Here is a 22,215-nt window from a genome sequence, read left to right on the forward strand (position 1 = left end):
GGGGCAAGGGAAGACTTCACCACCTCTAAACACAGCCAGGCAGTCCCTTGAATGCATTGCATGATGCAGGTAGGACAGTTGGGCTGCTGAGACCCCCCTCTCCTGCTCCCGGGCTGGATGTGGGGACCACGGCCGGGGCTTGCCGGTAGCTTCAGCCTTGCCTGTAGCTTCAGCCTTGCCTAGCCAGGATAAAGCACTGCGGATTGCCTTCGGGATGCTCGACATCGTGAGTGCCAGAACCCTAAGAGGATGATGGAAGGAGAGGAGCCCTGTGAGGAGGTGGCTGGGGGCAGAGGTAGATATTCGGGAGCTGCCTGCAGGATCCCTGCTGCTGGGCTTACCCCTCTGCTTTCTGCACCAGCTGGAAACACGGCGGTGGAAGGTGTGAGCAGGATTTAAACGGGTTTATTCTGCAGGGGACCAGCACCCCCTCTCCCGCTGGCATGCCGGGGGCGTAGAGCTAACACCTGAGCTCTGCCCCGGGATTAAGGAATTGCACGAGAGGAATACAGAGCCACCGTTGTCCCAGCCTGCCAGTGCAAGCACCGTTTGGAGGGCAGCACGTGGTGCCTCTCCCCAGCCAGGTTTGGCCCAAGGGACTTCACCTTCTCCAGACACCACCGTAATTCCCCCGTGGCCCCTTGTGCTTGTCCTGAGCCGATCTGCTGCCTCCCTTTGGGACATGACCCCATGCAAGGGACGAAAGGGAGCAGTTCCCAGCCGGGATCGCTGGTGTGAGTCAAATTTCTAACCCAGATCCTCTCCCATTTCTTTTACGCCCCCTTTCCCAGGCAGGAAATCAAAGCCCAGCTTGCTCATTAGGGGCTGACCAGCTGCTGACCGAAAGCCAGAAAAAAAAAACAAAACCCCAAAACCCCATAGCAAATGCTTTATTTGCTCAAACTGCCTCTTTCTCAGAGGAGGGGGAGTGGGAGTCCTCCAGCCAGAGACTTCCCACCAGCCGGGGATCTGTGGCTTCGCCGGGAGCTGACAGCACCGGGGAGCTCCGTTTCCAGGTCTTTGTCTTAACTATGGATCAAAGGGAAAACTTAGTGAATGATTTCAGTATCTGACAGGTTCTTACATATTTGAGTCCCTGTGAAATATGGGGTTGGCCTTTCCGAGTCATTTGGGCTCTAGGAAAATATTCTGATGCTCCTGTGTCGAGCTAAAAAAAGAACTCTCCCCCAAAGTGCAAATGCCGCAGCCTTTTACACGGATCAGATAAAACTCTGATCAAACCGATGTAAGCTCCCCACCAGCTTTTCCAGGGCGAATTTGGCATGTTGGCTCTTTTTAATTCTTCTTAAACTGGCATTTCGCATCCTCTCCCTCCCCAGCCCACCCTTGCCCATCGGCATGGCTGTTTTCAGCTCCCCGCGTGGGGAAGGTCTGGGTTTGCATCCCTGGGGCATCGCGGACCCACGGCCTCGATAACACCCTGGGAAAAGTCCCCGTTTGCTTTTGACAATTATGAAAACCAGACGGGGGAGCTTAAGAGAAACTAAAGGAGCAGTTTCTGGACGGGGGGGGAAGACTCAAGCCTGAAATATGTCGAACAGCTGGAGGGATGCAGGGGATTTCAAAGGGAAGGCTGGGATGCCAATCGAAACGGGAGCAGGCGCAAGGCCAGGCTGCCCGGACCACATTGCACTGGTGCTTACGGGAAAAGATGCAAACAGGGAGGCACTTTTTTTTTTTTTTTTTTAATCTATAACATCTAGAAGGTATTTATAGGTCTTTTATCTCTTTAGTGCCTCGGTGCCACAAATAGAAGCATACGGTGCTTTTATGATACTTAAAGCAAACAAATAAAAACCTCACTGATTTCCAGAAAGGTTTTGAGCCATGCGAGCCTTGTCACCGATCAGTCTGAATTTAATTACACTGACGAAACTGCTCCTGCCATCCGAGTTGGTGCCGTTGCTGAGGGCTTTGGCTCTTCACCATCCTTTCCTGCATTGGAGACAAGCCTTAATACACCCGGGAAGCGAGGGTTTCTCGGCAGCTGGACCAAAGCAGGCAATCGCATCCGCATGTGGTTTCATCTCTGGGTTTCTGCATCCCTGGTCAATGCCGGGTAAATTCCCGGTGGTCCTGAGTGCTCTCGGGGGTGCCCAGGGCCCCTCTCCGCCGGCTCATGCAGCATGCGGGGCAGGTCGGGGTGGAAGATGCTGTTGAACCCAGCCCCGCCGGGCTCCCGGTCCCCGATGCTTGACCAAGCGAAGGTCTTGGAGGAGCCGGACAAGGCAGGGGAAGGTGCTTCCATTGCCCTGTGATGTGAGCACCGGGAATTTGGGATATGCCTTTGCACCCAGGTGGTCCTGGGGAGCTGGTGCTGGCTGCCCTGGAGTCCCTTCCCGGCCCGAAGGCTGGAAAGTCCCCAGTGTGATTCCTGCAGGGCTGAGACACTGAAATGACTCATCCAGCTTGGTTTTTCTACAGATTAATTTGAGGAGGTTTCTTCAGCCCTTGCCCGCCCCCCCCAGAAAAGCCCCACTGCTTTGGGGTGGCCGTCTCGTGGTGGGAGGAACGGTGGGGCTTTCAGAAAACAGCCCCATGCTCCCACATGTCCCAGTTGTAGGGAATAACCCAGGTCCTTTTGTAGTGCTTGGGGGGGTCATTTTGTGTTATTGCCCCCCAAAACCCAACGGCTTCCCCAAATGGCCTCTTTCCATTGATCCACGGCCACGGGATATGCCCGTGTACCCAGGCTGTGCATCTCCTCCCTCCTTGCTGCCGGCGACAGCCTGTTTTGGAGATATTTCTTTTTTGCTTTGTTTTTAAAATCTCCATGGGTCTGCGAATCTCTCCTCTGTACAAAACTGCCGTTCCTACTTTAAAACCGCTGTGTGACTTGCCCATCTGCACGGTATTAAATTACTTGGGGCTTAAAAAGCCATATGAATCCTAGCCGACACCCCAGCCGGTACCTTGCTCAGACAGGCATGCAAATCCCCTGCGTGCATTAAGTGAAGTGGTTTTTCACCCTGGCAGCCGGTTTGCATCAGTAGCTTTCGGTGAAGTGATTTATTTTTTCCTCTCCCCCCCCCCGCTTAAAGGTCCTAGCACAGGGACAGCAAGGGAAGAGCATCCATCCCCCTTGGCCTTGCCCGCTGTTGTAAGACCGGAGTAATTCTGTCTTCAGGCACCTCTGCTGCTTGTTTTTGGGTAAACTGGGGTTTAAGCAGTCCTGTTGGCTCTGAACCTCCCTCCCCGTTGTGTGCGTATCAAAATAGTTGGAGATAATTTCTTCCCCCTGCCCAGGGCAGCCACCAGTTTGTGGATGCCAGCCAGTTACTGCTCTTCCTCCCTGAGGCTGAGTCACCCCAGGAGGCTGTGGACACCCATGGACTGGTTTCTTTTTGGTTTTGCTTTTGTTTTGAATTCAGTTTACTTTTTTGTTTACCCAGAAGGGTCAACCACAGCCAGATTTCACTGCATCAGCAGAATAAACCTCCGCATCTCCCTTCAGCGCTGGTGCTGCGGGAACTGGGGTTTGCATTGCCTTGGCTTGCCAAGACCCTCCTCATCCTCCGTTGTTGGCTTTAATGCCCAAACACCCCTGAACCCACCTGGCTTCTGACACCTCTCCCCAGCAGATCACTGGAAACCCTCTGCATCCATCACATCCCGGTTCCCTTTGACTTTCGGATCACCTCCAAGCTCCCTGCGACCCCCTCGCTGCTTCCCAGCCTCCTGCAAGCGCCCGCACCGCTCCCCGCTTCCCACCCAGCTTCTCCCTGCTCTCATCCTCGGGGGGGTCGTGTGGGGAAGGTCTGCGGTCGAAAGCAGCCTCTGCCTTCCCATGCCCCTTCCCCAACCTCCTCTGCTTTTCTGCTCAGTGTTTCCTGCCTTATCACCTCCCCCAGCTGCAAAATCGGGCCCCGATTCAGCAGAGCAGAGCCCTCCGGGGGAGGCTGGGGATGGACAGACCCAGGGGACACACATCTTGTCCCCCCACCTTTCCTCTCTACGTTACACCTCTCCATCCCACGTAACCTCAGGCTGTGAAATAGGAGGTAAATATTTTTCAGCGAGCCATCCCCATCACACGCCCAGCTTCGGTGCTGTTCCAAGCCGGGCACGTTTTTATTGCCGTGCCTCACCCGCTCCCGCATCCAGCCAAAATCCCAGCGCTGCCTGCCAGGAGCGTGCATGCCGTTCCTCCGTTCGCGTGCCTCTCCAGGGCTGCCTGGACTTGCCGGGCAGCTGGGAGCTGCCAGCACCCAAAAGAACAAGCCTGCAGGTATGGGACAGGGTTGGGAGCATCCCTGTCACGTCCTGAGTACACCTCTGCCCCGGCCCGTGGTCCCATTTGTGGTGGGACCAAGGAGTGGGAAGAATCACCCAGCACTGTCAGGCCACCCCTTCCCCTTGCTTTTATGGAGCAAGGTGCAACCCATCCAAGAGCACGTGGTGCGAAAAACAGAGGATCGCTGCAAAAACACAGCACTGATGGGGAAACGCATAATTTCCTCCAAGCACCTGCCGGTAAGGGAGCAAATTCAGCTTGCGCCCGGGGAAGATGCTGCAGGCGTTGCTGTCGCCTGCCGCTCTCTGTCCCCCCAGACCTGGAGGTGCAGTTGAGCAGCCATCCTCACCCCTTTCCCATCCCTCCTCACATTCCTCCGGCCCCGCTGCGGCTCTGCCGTGTCGGGATGGGATAACCAAAGCTGGGACCTGGACCAGACGTGGCCAAGCAGCATCCCTGGTCCCTCCATTGGGGTGTTTTTGGGCACGGAGCTCTCCCGGTGGTAAATCTCTCGCTGGCTTCTCTGCCCGGGGAACATCCCTATTCCTGCACAGCAGCACCATCTCCGCCGCTTGCCAAAACCCCGCTCCACGGGCAGCGGGTTGAGGGCTCTCACCGGCACCGCAGAGGCCGCGGGCAGCATCTCCCACCGCGGTGCTGCTCTCTGGACAGGCTGGCACCAAACCCAATTTCATTTCACTGCCAACCGAGAGGCTGAAATACAGCATTTTAAGTTTGGCTTGCAAATAGATCGATTTTTCCTTCTTGCCAACGTAACTGAGCCCAGCGTGCCGAGGCTGTTTTATACCCCAGCGTTCCATCAGCAGCCTTCAAATTAGGGGATGGCAGGGTACTGACTGCACGTGTCCCGGCCAGCATCCCTCCCCGCATCCCTGGGATGCTTCCCCACTGCCTGCCTGGCCAGGGAGCGGGACCAACGCTGCTGCCTTGGACTCTCCTGCCTCGTTCCTGTACTTTGATTTGTTTTGTGGTGGCATTTTGTTTTGGCAAACTCGGGATAAGGCAGCGGGAGGGAGCGCGGGGCTGGCACGGGGTGGCTGTATCATATGGGAGCTGCTTACGGCCCTGCCGTAGAGCAGTTGAACCACAAAACCCAGGAGCAGCAGCTGAATATTAAATAAAAGATTTGACTTTTATTTAAAATAAAATGCATTTGTACATAGTCTTGAAACCACAGACTACAGGAACGCAACACTGGTTATTCCTCGGCATTAGGTGGGGCAGGAGATCCCTCCCCGTTAGCGTTAACACTGCACTGGCTTAACGAACGGGGAGGTCCTGGCCCCAGGTATCAGTTATCGAGGGTGTTGTGGCACAGCTCTGAAATCCCATTTAACTTAGATAAAAATCTACTGGACTGAAATTTGTTTTGGGTTTTTTTTTGTTGTTTCTTGGTTACTCCCCATACCCCTTACAGGCATACTATAGTTAAGGCTGATACACCAGATCTATGCAATATTCTAGCTGGCTTGTGAGACTAGTTAAAAAAACTGTACAATTTTATAAAATTTGTGTTTTTTACATTAGTTACACAAAACCTATACTTCATAAACCTTTACTTCATATTGTAATGAAAAAGTTTGCATATCATAGGCAGAACAGTGACTATGCTGGTGAATACTAAAAGTGTCATAATACAATATGGTGTAAAAATAAAATAAAATTAAAAAAAAGACAATATAAATGATTATCAAAAGGCAAGTTAACAAATAAAACCAAGCTATAACAGACTAACAGAAGATCATCTTCAAGGCCACACGCAACTATCTCCAAAGTCATGTCAGGCACCTGTAGCAGTCCTGGTGCATGTAGTGTGAAAAGAGAGATGGCAATTCTACTTATGGGTAGGACGACTTCAAAACAGGTCAAATGTACAGAATAAAAAACACAAAAAAAGAAAGAAAACACTCATGCATTAAACATGATAAATAGACTTCATATAGGTTAAGCCCTGGATGGCTTTACAAGAAGATGGCTTAGAGTTCTCTTAGAAAATTGGCTATTTTAAGTCAGTCAAATCTTATCCTGATCTGCCCATCAGATTCGGTATCTAAAGGCCAGCGGCACGATCACCTGGCCCAGATACGGTCTTGTTATAGCAAATTAACAGAAGTGCTCATTAGTGCACACAGATTAACTGGTCTGGTAATGCAAAAATTTTCATGATACAAAAAAAAAAAAAGATACATTTCAAGCTTACTTTATTAAGCAGCATATTTCAAAGAACAGCTTTTTAAAGTTAAATATTAATATGGCCATGGAGTTTCCTCTCGGTATACAGTACATGGGACTCACACCCAACCACTGGTCAGTTTGTAGAACATCTCTTCATCTAAACTCTCATTCTGATCTTTCGCTCGTGTCGACAAGAAGATGTAGCCGCCGATGAACTCGTGAACCACTTTGCAATCCACCTCCGTGCAAATGAAGGACACCCGAACATCATCTGCAAACTCCACTGTCACCTAGAAGGCAAAAACACGGGTCAGCCTCACCGGCGCCTTCCCAAAGGAGTTACACTGACGCAGGCCCTTCCTTTCTGCCTTGTTTTTCTTTTCTGTTAACCCAGATGCCTTTTCCATCGCCTAAGCAAAATCCAGTGATGTAAATGATGATTTGGACTCGATGATCCATATGGGTCCCTTCCAACTTGAGATATTTTGTGATGCAATGATTATTGTTCAAACGTTTAGATACAGAAATACCTTTTATTGCTTTTTTATTATTTAATTTTTACGTAATTTTCAATTTTATTTATCTATTTATTTACCTAACTTATGATTACACGTTTTATTCTCCCGTGACTCAGAGACAATTACCCAGCATGTTTGCACCTCTCGGCGGTAAGCACGTGGCGACATCTTCTTTGCTTCAAGGGGAACAGGGACTGGGCACAGACCTGTCGAGGGCTGGGATTTCTTTCTAGTTTTCCCTGCGAGTGTATTCTGGTTTTCTAAGTTGAAGTTTGGCTGTAAAAATACTTAATGGGGGTTGGGGGAGCTCGTTTTGGAGTGACTGAATAGACTGTCCATTTATTGATGCCCATTATTTTTTTGTCCCCCCATCACTGACAGCTCTGCGGGAGGGAGGGGGATTCCCAGCAGAGTATCCAAGCCGAATAATTGGGATATCGGGGCTTGCAACTGGGTCAAAACAAAGACTCTGAGGCAGAGGGGAAGCTGAATAATTTCTCTAGCAACTCTTAATGAGCCGCAAACCACAGGAGAACAGCGCTCACGTATCCCTGGCAATTTTAATTATGTATTCCACCGAAAAGGAGCACAAAAAGTTTGTGTGTCCAAACGTAACGGTTGGATAAAAGCCCATCTCAGAGCCTAGTGAAGTGTCTACTGTTGCTTTTCATTACTTACAGCACAACCTGAGCTGTCCTGCAAGTAAAAGGAATTTTAGTATGGATAAGGCCCAGTACATTTATGTTACTGGTTAGGATCATGCCTAAGAATCTGTTTTGAAGTTTGATTTTATTTAGCTGCCTTTGAGTGGGTGTTCAGAGACCAGAGAAAATCGTTACGCATTAAGTGTGTAACTGGCTGCATTAAAGAAAAATTCAGTTGGTTTTTTTCTTCTTTTTAAGGGTCATACTCAACTCCACCGGCAGTTAGGACAAGCTCTGCTAGATCTCCAAGGAGGGTGGAAGAGGAGTGAGGAGAAACTATCTTACATTAACACAGCCAGATGGGACATGCGTTAGAAAACAGCGATGTGAAAACCTGACTTTTTAAAAGCTGACTTACAAAGTCAACTTAAAAAAAGCCCAAGAGCAATGCCTGTCTCACGTAACAGGAGCGGGGGAAGCGGCCGAGGTGTAAAACACCAGCTCACCATTTTAATCTCCCAGTTTACGTTCCACTGCTTCATGTTGCTGAACCGCCAGGTTTTGACGGCGTCACCGGTGCTCGCGTCCATCCGTATCAGCCGGTTGTAGGCTATGCCGATCAGCTCCTCCTTCTTGCCCCCCTGGAACCTGCGACACGGCAAGGGATTAATAAATGCACACCCGCAATACACGGCTACGTGGCTTAAATTCAGCAGCTGAGTTAACTTATAATTTGGTTTTATAAGTGGATGCAATTAATGCTTTTAATTCCAGTACCAGTGCAACTTCCACAGCTAAGGATGTGCTGCATATTGAATGGATTGTGCATATTTATTCATGAAATTCCTCCTGTTCTGCCCAGCAGACCCACCGACCTTGCAATGAAATGCGTGATGCCGAACTCCGGCAGCGACTGCCAGGCTTGAATAAACCGCATCTTCGCCTCGATGAGACTCATCTGAGCGACGTTCTGGTGGGCTTCCAGGATGCGTGCCGTGATCTGCGGGCGGCGAGACACACCGGCTTTAGGTGAGGGGGTTCGTTAGTGGCATCTTGACTGTCACGCGAATGGGTAACAACTCGGGAGGCATTTGGGAGCCAGCGCGGTTACAAACAATGCAGGTAATCGATAATTTCTGCCCTGAGGTCTTATTCCAGCTACAACTGCTCAAAGCCTGCGACCACGGCTGATAAACGTGGAGCTGCTTTTGTTTTGTATCTCCAGACATACAAAAGCAAATATAGATTTGAGCTGTCTGGAGGTTAAGAGCCACTCAGGCTCGGTTAGTTTAAGACGCAGGATGTGAGCAAACGGCGGGGCAAATTTCTGGTGTAGGGTTTCTAGTTTCGCAGCATAAATCACTGGGGACCATTATAAAAACCAAACAGGGCCCAAGTTTCTCTGGGGGGATGTGGGTTTTGTTAGATTTTTCATTGCTGCTCTCCAAACCAAAGGGGTTCTAGACTATTTTAAGTTTTATCTTAAATATATCTTAATTTTATTGTTGCTGTCACTTACCAAGTCTCTTACATAGCCTGGCTGTAGATGGCAAGGCGAAAAAAAAAAAAAGAAAAGGAGGCAGAAAGAAAAAAAAGCAATCAGAAATATGGCAACAAAGCAAAGAAAAAGTGTAAATTAACTGCAAACCAAAGTTCAAGCAAAAAAACCACATGCACAATTTCTTAGGCAGAAAAGCAGCCAAAGTGAACGTAAGGACGGAGAAGGGACAAGCGAGCAGATATTCACCGCTCGTGCTGTCCCTGCCTGAGCACCGGTGCGGTCCCGGCGGGCCAGCGTTGTGTAGAGATGGTTTTGGTCCTTCTGGTGGATAAAGGGGAGGGTGAAGCTGCCAGCTCAGAGGAGAATTCTCCCCACACCTCTGCATAAACTCAAGCCCACTTACTCGAAAGGGAAGCTCAACAGCTCACTACGGGCTGTTAGCTCAATAGCTCCTTTTATTTGAGATATGCACAGAAATGATGGGGATGCTGCTCGGGATAACAGGCGGCTGGAGGATAACATCAGCTGGGCTTCCTGGGGATGCATCTGCCCTTGCAAGCCGGCTGGATGCTAATCTGACACCAAACCCCAGCACGGTACCTGAGAGCTGTGAATACGCTTATTTTGGGTTGGGGTTTTTTTTGCATTTAGGATTTGGGGCTACCCAAACCCAACCTGCCAACCCTACGCTGCTGCAAGAGCACGTTGGAGGCAGACACCCCACGAGCGGGTCTGGGGCTGGTGTGCGACCAGGCGCCTCTATAAATCCTCCGGCAAGGCCCACTGCCAATTGCCATTTCGGCACCATTTGTGGGCTGTGTGACCTCCTCCTCCTCCTCCTCCTCCTCCTTCCCCCGTGCCGGGGCGCGGAGGGACCCTCGCGGCCGAATTCCTTGCATTCCCGCAGCTTCCATCTCTCCGTCCTTCCCAGCTGTGCCAGCACACATGCTGCCGGCAAAGATCCTTCGCTGCTGCAAGCTCTGCCTCTGGCCGTAAAAGAAAAGCCTAAATCTGCTGTTTAGCCGATGTCTATAGGGGACCCAGCGTTTGCATCGCAGGCCCCAGCCCCGCTTGGAGCAGGGCAAGGGCTCGTGCCCATCCCCACGCTTCGACGGAGGTTATTTTTATAACGAGGATACCTGCATGGTAAGCAAGTTCTGCGAGCTAATATTTTTCCAGGTGCCTCCATTTTACTGAGTTCAAGCCTAGAAGGTATTATATATGTTGAAATCGTATTTATGCAGCCTCTCCTCCATCCAAGTGGATAAAAAGGCTTATTCAGAAGAATAATAAGGGCTATATAAAATATAACTCCACTGCCAGGAAATCATCGTGCTGTGCCAATAAAAAGTTATATTTTTCCTGCTTCTCTGACTTGCAGCCTTCTTCTGGGTTTGGAGAAATCGTATCTAGCCACAGCCAGCCTGAAGTACACAGGCTGCGAAGCTACAGCTGAACGATTAAGTCACCGAAAGGCCATGGAGCAATGCCTTACTTATTTTTGCCGCTGTCCTGACATATAATGTCTTTCAGAAAGTCATGCATTTATTTCCAGCGCAGAACAGTTCAGCCCTGTCATGCACGGATCGAATGTAGCGTGGAGTTCAAGCACAAGTCACAGCAACTCAAAATGAAGCAATGTTTCAAGGACTGGCATTTGGAAGTAGTGGAAAAGCAAAGACAGAAATACGCAAACCACATTACAGCCAAGTCTGGATAAAGCACTGCAAGCAACTGCAACTCCACTGATCCTGAGGATTTCTGCACGGACTCTGTGCAAGTGAAGGGGTTTTAATCCCAGCACCGGGGACCAATTTCATCTCATCACCGCTACATCTGTGCGGGGAGAGATGGGGGCAGCTGACCCGTGCTTTGCTGCACCATTGCTCGGTTATCAGCAGGGGCAAAAACTGTTCCCAAAATGTATTTTAAATGTATTTAAAATAAATGTTTCCCTGCTGCCGAGGCTGTGTAGGTGCACTGTCACAAAATCTATGGCATAGTTAAGGTCGTGGGTGCCATACCCAGGTGCTGGATCGAAACCACACATTTCAGTCAGCATCTCATTTTAGTAACCGCGTGCATCCGATTAAGTGACAACATCCGAAACACGTAGTGTTAAACGCCGGCTAATGCCAAAACAGGTGCACGGTCAGCCCGGTCCACACCAACACCAACACCGTGCTGGGAGAGCGGACGAGCACGTACCTGCTTGTTCTTGTACTTTTTCAGGTAGCGAGGAGAAACCAGACACTCGGGATTAATGTCGGTGGTGATTTGTTCTGGGATCAGCTGCGGGTCTGGGTTCAAATGCTGCATTTTCAGGAAGGAGAGGATGTTCTGTACTTCCATGCCGTAGGAGCTGTCGGCCATCGTCTTGCCCTTGGAGGCCAGGCGGCAGGCGGCCATCCAGCTGGCGTACTGCGTCTCCTGCCCCCCAAAACAGAGACCCCCGCCCGTCAGAGAGGTGAGGGTGCCGCCTGCCCTCCCACCCCCCAAATAAAACTCCAGGGAGCCTTTATTTCCCTTCCAGCCCCAGGAGACTCAAGCATGCACAAAGACGGGCAGAAACTTAGCCAACGTGTAGACTATAACCACAGGACAAAGCTGAGGAAGAGCAGGGGTTGATTTTCTACTCCAAATTCACACGTGTGCTCTGAACGTCAAGACCAGACACATGTGAGTGCATTTTCTACTTTTTTTTTAGTTAATGCCAGCTACACGGCACGTCCAAGCATGAGCTGATGGTGGGCAAAGGGTGAAGAGAGGGCTGGTCCAAGCGATAAACTTACATTATCGCAGCGAAGCCATATTTCATTCATTCCCTCCGCCACTGGAATCAGAAGTTTGATGTTAAACTTCTGACCAGAGATATTCACATCAGGGGTAACTTCACATCCTGCAAAGAGGGAGCCAGTGTTTAACAGGGTTGTGAAGAACTATGCTTTAAAAAGAGGAAAAAAAACCCCAAAAAAGGAAAAGAAAAAGCAAAGCTCTCCAACTAAAGGGTGTCCAACAGCATCTCAGTGCTGCAAAGGTCTTACACCACATCTCCAATGGGATAAACACTCTACATAGCAGGGACAAAAACTGTGTCAGATGTCTCTTTTTCCAAGTGACAGGAAAAAAGAGGGGGAAAAAGCAAGGCCTGATCTGAAAGCAATGAAGCCAAAGCTAACCCTCGCCCGCAGAATTAATCTCATAGATCCTGCCTGGCCTCATGAATGGATCTGATGGCTGGCAAACACCCTGTGTCCCCAAAATTTTCATGAAAGTGTAGGAAAAGGTGACCGGACAGGTGCTGACTCTCACCCTGAAAGCCTTATACATTATTTTGGCTGGGTGCATTGCTGCTATAATCAGTGGCGAGGTGTGAGCATCCCGCTTTTGGTGTCTGGAGAGAACTACAAGTGGTTGTATAAACACGGGGGGGTGATGAACAGAACCAGCCAAGTTAGCCCGGGCGCCGCTTCAACGCCGCCTCTGAGATTTTTTAAAAGTGCCGTCACAGCAGATATGTCAAAAGCTCCCAAAAAGGTCCTGAGGGCCGGGCTTCGCTCTGACTGCAGCCCGAGGTCACTTGGCATCACATCTGCTCCTGCCTCCACAGGGAAAAAAATGAGCTCTGCAGTTTGGTGGCTGCTGGAGCAGGAATGTTTAACTTGACATAAGAAAAAACAGCAGCTGTAGGAATTTAAAAACTCATGTGCAAGGCTCGCAGGGAGCGCTTGAGCGAGGCTGCTCACAACCAGCACCAGGGAGAGAAGGAAAAAAATTTAAAGGCAGCAGAGGAAGAGAATGGTCTGTTCTCTCCAGTGCAGCGTGTGCTCAAACTTATTCTCTGCCATGGGAGTTAGTTCAATTCTTTTGGACAGCCACAACAAAAAGGAGAACGGCAAGTTGTCTCCCCATGGTATCGGAGTGCTGGAGGCACTTCCCCTTGGGGTCACACATACCACGTACTCACTTTCTAGAAGTCTAAATATATGCTATGCTATCCAACCCAGTCACCCTCATTCCTTTAAACATATTTACCCAACCCTAGAATGGCATGCCAAGAAAATAAAGCAGTAGGAAAACAAGATGCAAGAGGAGCAGCCTATTACTGGAATAAAACGCAACAGTGCCGACGCTTCTCTTTCTTACCTCTCAGGTTCATCTGGTGTGCAGGAGTTCCATTGGATTCCTCTTTGCTTTTATAGCAGGAGATAGAGGTATCTTTGAAGGTGCACCAATATGGCTTGTAGCCTTTCAACGTCAGCTTCTTGGGCCTGCCAGACAGGTTGAGGGACATTACATTCGGTTTAAGCTCCTAAACGAAGCTGCTGCACTGGAAAACTCATTTCACCCTTGAAAACCTGGGGTCAGCAGCCTGGGGTATGCCCACCCCCGGCACAGTCCCTGCCTGGGAGCTCAGCCACCACTCGCCATCCCTTCACTACAATTTTGAGTCAAAAAATTGAGCTACAGTTGCGAATTTGGACTCTTCAATCCCATGGAGGTCCCACTAATTTGGGGCAAGGTGGGGGAGCTGGAGAACTGTATTACAAAAATAGACATGTCCATGAACCACTGCAAAATATGCCTCTTCACCCGCCACATTAAACTGGAACCACTCCACTCAACCTCTGAAAGAAGTGGTACTTCTAAAAGACTTGTCAGTCAAGCACACGCATGAGTACACTTCTTGTTTTCTTTTTAAACACCCCACATCAGAAAAGGTTCAGTTCTTTCCTATGGAAAACATGGATTTTACCCAACTTTGTGGAAGTAGCGATGGCCTTGCAAGCCTGCAGCAAAGCAAAGCACCACCTGCCATGGTGGTATCCTGAGCCTCCTCATCCCACCACAAGCCCAGGACCTTCCTAGAGCTGCAAGTTTCTGATTTTTCTTAATCATCCCTAACTTCTAAACCTCATTCAAAGGCTGCGTCTGCAGTTTCTCACTGCAATGCATCCCTCATCTCCATCCCAGAAATAGCTGCTGAACCCTCACCTGTAGGGATCAAATATGTGATGGCCCCAATTGCTTGTCTTCAGGGCTCTGCACTTTCCTTTCCAAGCAAAAGCATGCTGGGGGCTGCTCGGGGAAATTAGGGAGGTGGGGGAGAAACACGGCGTCTGCCCGAACCCCGCTGCTCCCACACCTCTGATGGACATCTGAGCTTGGGGCATCTGCTGCCTCCTCCTAAAGCCCTGGCACACACAGCCCTGCCCCGTGCAAACTTTACAACCACAATTTCCTTTGAAAGCTGCCTCCCACTACAGAAGAAGTCACCAACCTCCAGTCAAGCCATCCCACACATGCAGGCTTTTCCACCCTTCACTCTGCATCCCTCGCTAAAGATACTTTAATACATCTTTACTGTCTTGAGCTTTTTGGGGGGGGTCCTTTACATTGCAGGGGAGAGAGAAACATCCCAAGTCTCTGCAGCAGCACCAGGCACGTATAGGGACATTTAGGACTTATATACAAGGCATACTAGGGACATATATTGCAGCTCCTCCCCAACTGAAGTGTGACAAGAGGCACGTCCAAAGCTGGGCCAGCTCCTAACATCGTGGCATTTACGTTGGGTTTCTGGCAGCAAAATACCCCCTGGCCCTCATTTTTAGGAGCAAATGGCAATTCTGTGCTTCCCTGTCATGGCAGGACAGCCTCAAATCCCAACCCCAGCGTTTGGGGCTTGCACTGGGCGAGGGGAGGGAACCAGCAGCTTCCCACTGCTCCATCTCTTGCCCCACCAACTGGCGCATCCGATTTGCAAGCAATTAGCTCCCTGAGTCGTGCTTAATTTTATTGGCAAGTAAGCACATCGAAGGAAAGAACAAGTTTTTTGTTAGTTTGTTTGTTCAAGGAAGGAAAAAACACACACTCAGATGCAGGGCACAGGCTGCAGCCCTGAAACTTTGCCCCAGTTAAGACAGACCACAAGCCCAGACAGACAGCCAGACCTTGTTAATTCGCCTTCGGAGAGGGAGAAAGAGTTTTTCAGAACAGAAGTACTAGGTTCTGGCTCCAGAACCAAAAAATTAATAAAATAAAGGCTTGTTCCAGAGCTATTTCACTGCCTACAGCTTTTCTTCTATATCCTATAGCTATGCTGTGAAATCTCATTATTTCCAGTTTCCAGAACTTTCACCGTAACCCTCGCCGCAGCAGGCAATAAATTGCAAAAGACAGTCCTGCCTGCCAAAATGTTACTCAAAGTCCAGACGCTGCTGTTCCCGGTTTCCACATACCACCGTCCAAGTCAAAGCAAAATTAAAATAACCCCTAAATCCTGAGTGAGCTGGAAGAGGAGCAGAGTCAGCTTAACCTGCTCCTTTTGGCAAGAAGGCAGACAGACCGGGATCCCGGCTGTTTATAATTCATCCAGTCTCTTGAAAACCAGGAGAAGTATTTGAGCAAGGTTCCTAGGTTTCACTCCTAATTTTAGGATGGCTTGATTATCTCCTGGGCATTAATTGTGTTAGAGAAATATCCCAGCACATGCTGCTGGCTATGGGATGCAGCAAGCTCCCCTGGAGGGATGCATACCTGCCAAGGCAGCGATCGTGGGCAAACACCCTGGGTTTTATATTTAAGAACTGATCAACTTCAATATCCAGTATTTTGAATAGTGTGAAATACTTAGTGACTGTACTACAGGAAAAAGAAGTAAAATGTTTTAATAGTGAGAGAGCACAGATGCTGAGCTGTGGTATTACGCAGCAATTGCCGGGTGGCTTTTCACACGAGATAACATAGTGGTGTGCAGCAAGATCTTAAGGCCAGGAGATTAAAAAAAAAAAAGGATATTAGGCAGTAGGACCATTAATTATTCATAGACATTACCAGTTTCACAAGCACCTCTTCCCATCAGCACTTACTTGAAGACTTTAATGTAGTCGGCGAGCTCCGGGATGGAAGTGATGTCACCCTGAAAATAAAAGATTATCCCATTCACCCGCCTGCCCAAGCGGAGCCGGGGTGGTGGGTCCGAGAGGGAAGGGATGCTGCACAGGGGGGGAAGCCAGCGGCAGCTCCACCGGCCAACATCAGGGCTCAGGGGTCACAAAAACGCTCCTGAGAAAGCCTCATCCACTTCACGGGAGAAGCAAGCGGAGAAAAATCTATTGCACAGAAGTGCTGTTTAGAAACCAGAGGACAAGGTTTTATTTTTCTTTGAGGAATTCCTGCTGCCGCTGGAGCCAATTCCCACCCGCGAGGTCACTGGCGGTCACACCGGCTCATGTTCGCACAGGGATTTTTCTCCTCCCTTAGTTATTTCCTTAGACTCCAAACAAAAGGAGACGATGCTGCTCTGCACCTCCATGGTGGACTGGGGAAGGGCTTCCTGATAGTCTAGAAAGGTTTCCCCCCCGCCAGCTTTTTTAATATTGAGTTTATCTTCACATTTTGCATGAGCAAAATACATAGGGTGGCACTTGCAATTCCCACAAGCTCAAACTAAAGGGTTTTCAAAGGACAGAAAAAGCAAAGACTGCTCCAACAGCTTCCAGTAGCAAGACAGTTTACTTTCCATCTGCAATGAGCAATGCTGTTTATAGATACCACAGGGAAAAAAATGCAGAATCTAAACAAACAATCCAGTAATTGCCCATTACCCATATTCAATTACTCGAATGCATCTGGAAATGGCTACTGCTAGCAACCCCTATGGAAAGGGATGGAGTTTTTTGATGAATCATTGTCATCTTCACTCCTGTCTGGCAGGGACTGTTCCTTAGTACTGTGCTTTAAATCTGGTTTTGCAAAGAAATTATAAAAGATCTCTTGGCGATAAAAACTTGTCACTATTTCTGTCGCACCGAAGCAGTGCTGCTCTCCCTGCGGCAACCAGTTAATATTATAAATCTCTGCTGTTATTAATGCTAGTAAAGCAGGCTAAGTATGGATGTTAACTTCAAAAAGGCCCTTAATAAACACTTAAAAAGATTATATGAAGTGTAAGACTGGAAAATTTCAGGGATTTTAGGGTTTGAAAGAACTTAAAATGAAACTCAGAGATGGTATAAATGTGCAAAATGCCTGGAAAAGATTTGCTGTGCCAAGTCTGACCGGACCTAGTCCTTTTTCTGCAGTTTAGTTCTAGGGCTTTACATTTCTAAAGGTGGAAAACCAGTGTTAAAACAGTATATCAGAAAAAAAAAAAAGAAATCCTCTGAAATACAGTCATAGCCCACTCCAGGCTGTAAAATTCAGTCTAATAAAAAAAGGGTTTCATAAGCATAAGTTATTTCTGAAAATCATGGCAGCTGTTTCAGGTGCTGTAAAACTGCCATGAATGAGAAACGATGGAAGAGAAGCCTCAGTGTGATGAATTCAGTATTTTGGAAAGTCGGTAGCGAGAACAGAAACCAAATTAATTTTAATTTTAATTTAGTCTTCCATTATTTCACCAGGAAGGTGGCTTGGTGCAGGAGGGGAGTTTCAGTAAGATCCTGGCTCCTCCGGGACTTCTCCAACACGATTTGGTCTTATGGTCCCAGTAGGAAAAAAGCAATATTGCACTTGACTTCTGCAGCAATGCAGAGCTGGGCACGTGGGATGGGCTGAGCTCCCCCTGCTAAATTAACTGCAAACACCCAAAAACCAGAAGACGGTCTTACGGCTTAAATGAAGCCTTTGGTTCAATATGTGCACGTGCTCAAAGAGGTTTTTATGCTGCTTTGGGCTCAGAGCAGAGCTCCAGCTTGGTGCTGGCCCCATGTCAGACACTGCCCAGGGTCCCTCCCACCGAAACTACCCCTTGGAATTTAAAAAAAATACTATTTTTAAGAAAATATTATTGGGGTCTATGTTTTATGTTGCTTCACTGGGCTGTGGGCAACTCTCATGCTGTAAGAGCAGAAATAGAAAAAAAGGGAGAGGAAGGAAATAGAAAAGGTTGGATGCCTGGAAAAATTCCCAGCTCGGGATGATTACTCCTGCCTCGTGCAAGGTGAGGAGAGGACGTGCAAGCCACCCTGCCACCGCGTGCCTGCAACCCTTACCAGGATCGTCGACGTTTTGCCACCTTCCAAAGTAATTTCCAGATCCGAGAGCGCAGCATCCACTTCATCCACCTCCTTGTCACTGTTGTTCAGGTGGTTTTCCGAGGACATGATGGACAGCTTATTGATGTGGTACTGAAAGGCAAGGCACAGCATTTCACCGGGATGCTCCTGCGATCTGCTGGATGCCGCGGGCTCGTCACGACACAACCACCACGCTTGGGATGCGGAGTGGAAAACCGAAGCTGTACCCTCCGTGGGAGCAGAGGCCAGCAAGTGCTGAAACCCGGGCGCAGTTGAGTAGGGAATGACCGGTTTGGCTGCTTTCAGTCGAAGAGTCGGTGGTACAGACCCTGAAGGACCGCTCTGGAGTCCGCGGGGCAGAGCTACTCTTTTCACAGCATCACAGCCAGCTTGAAGTTGGAAAGAAGCCCTGGAGGTCGTCTGGTCCTACCCCCTGCTCAAGCAAGGCCACCTACGGCCATTGTCCAGGACCATGTCCAGTTGGCTTTTGAGTATCTCCAAGGATGGAGACTCCACAGCCTTTCTGGGCAACCTGTGCCAGTGCTCGGTCACCCTTACAGTAAAAAAATGTTTCCTGATGTTCAGAGGGAACCTCCTGTGTTTCAGTTTGTGCCTATTGCCTCTGGTCCTGTCACTGGGCACCACTGAGAAGAGCCTGGCTCCATCTCCTTTACAGCTTCCCACCTGGTATTTAAATACATCAATAAGATCCCTCAGAGCCTTCTATTCTCCGGGCTGAACAGTCGCAGCTCCCTCAGCCTTTCCTCACAGGAGAGATGCTCCAGGACCTTCATCATCCTTGTGGCCCTTCACTGGACTCTCTCCAGTATGTCCACATCTCTCCTTCACTGAGGAGCCCAGAGCTGGAGCCAGTACTCCAGTTGTGGCCTCACCAGTGCTGGGCAGAGGGGAAGGATCACCTCCCTCGAGCTGCTGGCAATGCTTTGCCCAAGGGAGCCCAGGATACCATTCACCTTCTTTGCCCCAAGGGCATGTTGCTGGCTGATGTTCAACTGGGTGTCCGCCAGCACCCCTGGGTCTTTTTTCTGCCAAGCTGCTTCCCAGCTGGGTGGCTCCCAGAATATACTGGTGCCTGGGTTTGTTCCTCCCCAGGGGCAGGACTTTGAACTTCCCCTTGTTGAACTTCATGAGGTTCGTGTTGGCTCATTTCTCCAGCCTGTCAAGGTCCCTCTGGATGGCAGCACGATCCTCTGGCCTATCAACCACACCTCCCAGTTTGGGAGGATGTATTGCATCTGGTTTTACCCCATAAAACCAAAACATCCATAAAATCTCACACGAAGGACCATGCCCAACCCACCCTGGCTGGCTCGGAAAGGTAAACTGAGTCTTTATATTTCTGTTTTCACTTTTTTTCCCTAGAAGGGGCCCTAGGAGCAGACAGCCCTGCTCTTGATGGGGATATTTCTCCATCCTACAGCAACGAGGCACGCCAGACTACACATAGCCATCCGTCTCACAGAAGTCAATAGCAGGTGGAGTATTTATGCCAAATCACGCCAAGTATTTCATAAAACAGATAAATAAAAAGTTCTGGGAAACCCACAGATTATCACCAGCTGTTTGAGGGGTAGCATGCCAGAAACACAGTTCAGTAACCCAGTGTACTTACTGGGGTTTTTTAAGAAGGGCAAACCAAAAAGTTAACATAGACATAAACATGTTTGGTAAAAGAAGTCCAAGCTCCTTTTCATGAGAAGTAATCAACAGCAAGTATTTAAATTACCTAATAAGCTCAAGTGAGGATTAGGAGACGGGTAACGATCCAAATTCTACCAGCATGAGAAGTCCAAGCTCCCAGTGGAGACAAGGTGAGGCTTAAAACACCAGTTACAGCAGATTCCACTTATCGTGTTAATCAATATTCACCAACACAGAAGTCTGCAAAGCTACGAAATCAAGCTCAACCAAAACTGTAAGCGTCTCGGGATGTCTCCTACCTGCAGCGCTGCAAACATCATCATTTCCTCCTCCGTGCACTCGATCTCCTCCAGCAGAATAGCCCATTTGGACTGCTCGTACAGCTGATTGATCCTGATCGCGTCGTACTACGGCACAGCACAAAAACACGGACCGGTTGTAAAACGTATGAGCCCAGTTCAAGCCAAACCACTTCAACTTTCATTTCAATGCAACACTTCAATCCGAGACTGAGAAGCCTTTGCCACCGGAGTAGAGTGGCTCTAAACAACCATTAGAGCTTCTCTAGCAATACCTAAGCATTAGCAAACAGGTATGTGGGATCACGCAAACCTGGGTTTGATGCCTGCACAATCAATTTTCAAAGCGGTGGAGGATTTACCAGCACAAATGCACATTAGGGATACAGGCATCCTTTGCTCAAAGCCTTTGCCTGCAAGATGCAATTAAAATAAATAGCTCTGTACCTTTGGATTCAGGTCAAAAAAACTGTAGTACTTGAATCGGAGCAACAAAGCCTCATTTTCTTTCACCTCCTGCTCCATAAGAGATCGGGACGAATCCAGCCATCTGTAAATTGTCAACACGGGATAACACAAACAAAAAGCTCTGGCAAAGTCATGATGAGGCTTTCAAGAATGCAATTTAAAACTGCGTATTTAAAAAAAAAAAAAAAGGGAAGAAAATAGCAGAAAACCAAATCCTTAACTTACCCTTGGTTGATTTTGGCTTTATCGAGCAGTGCCTGTGGCTTGTACATTTTTGCTAAGGACTCCGGGGAGGTGACAGGCTGGCTCACGGCCAGGATGCCTGGGTTGCCCTCCGACAAGGCGCTGTCACCGAACCAGGCTGAAGTGGGTGACAGGGGACTGCCATCGTGAGCATCGTAGGTCGGTGTCATCGTTTTGCTATACAGTCCTGGGCTTGAATATATGTTTCCTACCAGTAAGAGGAATAAAAGCCAGGAGTTAGCTCAAGCCAATCCCTGCCTGCTCCCAACCAAGCCAACTCAGACACAAACCCGAAGCCAGCGGATGAGAAACCTTCCCTTTTTTCACCACTTTTTTTCCACGATGGGAAAACACTGCACTGCTTGTTTTCCCATGAAAAGCTGTCCCTCTCTCTCAGCTCTTCTCCAAGAGCAAAACTGATGGAAAACTCATTCCAGCCCAAATCCACGGGAAAAGGTGCAGGTCTCCCACGCCGGGAAACTCCTGCCCTTGCATTTCTGCGGCACCTGGGACACGAATGGCCCCCAACTTACCGGTATTACCTGTTGCTTAAAGATTTTGGAAGTCAAAAGTTTAGAGGAGCAGGAAAATAAACTAAGGGCGCAGTCAAAGAGACCAGAGGCAGAGCGCAAAAGTCCTACTGAGGTGGAGCTCACCTTTGACGGGGCCGATGTAAAGAATATCGGTGCCTATAGAGAGGGAAAGAAAGGAGGGGAGTGAGAAGGCGAGAGAAAGTCACCGGGAGAGTAGGAAGGGACAGAAGCCAAAACCAGGCATTTTCAGAAGAGAGCAGAATAGCACAGATGAGGTTTAACCACCCAAATGGAGCGTTTGCAGTGGTGCCGGTGGACTCGGCAGGCAAAGCAACCAAAGTGACTCCACGGTTATTTTATTCATGTTACGAGAAACAGCCGGGCACGGAAACGTGGCATTTCACGGACGGAAAAGCTTGCTGAGACGGTCAAACAAATTCGGTATTAATATGCTGAGCAAGTGGTGCGATTTGGTGCAAAACTGATCCCGAAGCACACATTACTCCCAGGCCTTTTAAAGCTTTACAGCTCGTACAGACTCAAAGCAGACAAAAAATACCCTTTTAAAATTACAAATTTGAAGAGAAGAAAGTGGACCCAGCTTGGTATCTCATACCCCAAAATAGCTGAGAGCTAAATAGTTCCTATTCATCTCACAGGAGCATTGATTTTTACGTTAAGAATATAAGATTCAGTTTTTCAAAATAAAGGAGGTTCAACAACCGTATCCTAATGTCAGTAATTCCAATGCGTATGTACATCGGCCAATGAGCTCAGCATTATTTGCTGGGCATAAACCTGTGCACCAGTACCTAGAAGGACCGATACCAAACTGGCTTTTTGGGAAAGACTTGTGTCCTTTTAAATCACGAG

The 22,215-nt window shown here is 48.8% G+C and overlaps 1 protein-coding gene and 1 long non-coding RNA gene across 5 annotated transcripts in view; both read right to left on the bottom strand.

The window, feature by feature from the left end:
* Positions 1 to 875: 875 nt before the first annotated feature.
* On the bottom strand, positions 876 to 2,049 carry LOC138685305 (uncharacterized). Its single transcript, XR_011324547.1, has 2 exons — positions 1,825 to 2,049; positions 876 to 1,029 (listed from the first exon to the last, which is right to left on the bottom strand). It is a non-coding gene; the product is annotated as an uncharacterized lncRNA (long non-coding RNA).
* A 3,340-nt stretch (positions 2,050 to 5,389) lies between these two features.
* The window catches only part of FERMT2 (FERM domain containing kindlin 2), a 50,078-nt gene continuing 33,252 nt past the window's right edge, over positions 5,390 to 22,215 (bottom strand). Inside the window, exons 4-16 of one of the 4 annotated variants that reach the window (XM_069783090.1) lie at positions 21,466 to 21,498; positions 20,792 to 21,017; positions 20,546 to 20,648; positions 20,099 to 20,206; positions 18,114 to 18,248; positions 15,987 to 16,036; positions 13,261 to 13,385; positions 11,907 to 12,013; positions 11,323 to 11,544; positions 9,133 to 9,153; positions 8,489 to 8,613; positions 8,120 to 8,261; positions 5,390 to 6,741 (exon numbers count right to left, since the gene is read on the bottom strand). In XM_069783090.1, coding sequence (XP_069639191.1) covers positions 6,568 to 6,741; positions 8,120 to 8,261; positions 8,489 to 8,613; positions 9,133 to 9,153; positions 11,323 to 11,544; positions 11,907 to 12,013; positions 13,261 to 13,385; positions 15,987 to 16,036; positions 18,114 to 18,248; positions 20,099 to 20,206; positions 20,546 to 20,648; positions 20,792 to 21,017; positions 21,466 to 21,498 — 1,571 coding nt within the window. In that variant the 3' untranslated portion in view covers positions 5,390 to 6,567. The remainder of the gene's footprint in view (positions 6,742 to 8,119; positions 8,262 to 8,488; positions 8,614 to 9,132; positions 9,154 to 11,322; positions 11,545 to 11,906; positions 12,014 to 13,260; positions 13,386 to 15,986; positions 16,037 to 18,113; positions 18,249 to 20,098; positions 20,207 to 20,545; positions 20,649 to 20,791; positions 21,018 to 21,465; positions 21,499 to 22,215) is intronic. The other 3 variants (XM_069783091.1, XM_069783092.1, XM_069783093.1) reach the window with 3 other exon arrangements.

Source organism: Haliaeetus albicilla, chromosome 5 (assembly GCF_947461875.1).
Source record: "Haliaeetus albicilla chromosome 5, bHalAlb1.1, whole genome shotgun sequence".
Classification (NCBI taxonomy): Eukaryota; Metazoa; Chordata; class Aves; order Accipitriformes; family Accipitridae; genus Haliaeetus; species Haliaeetus albicilla.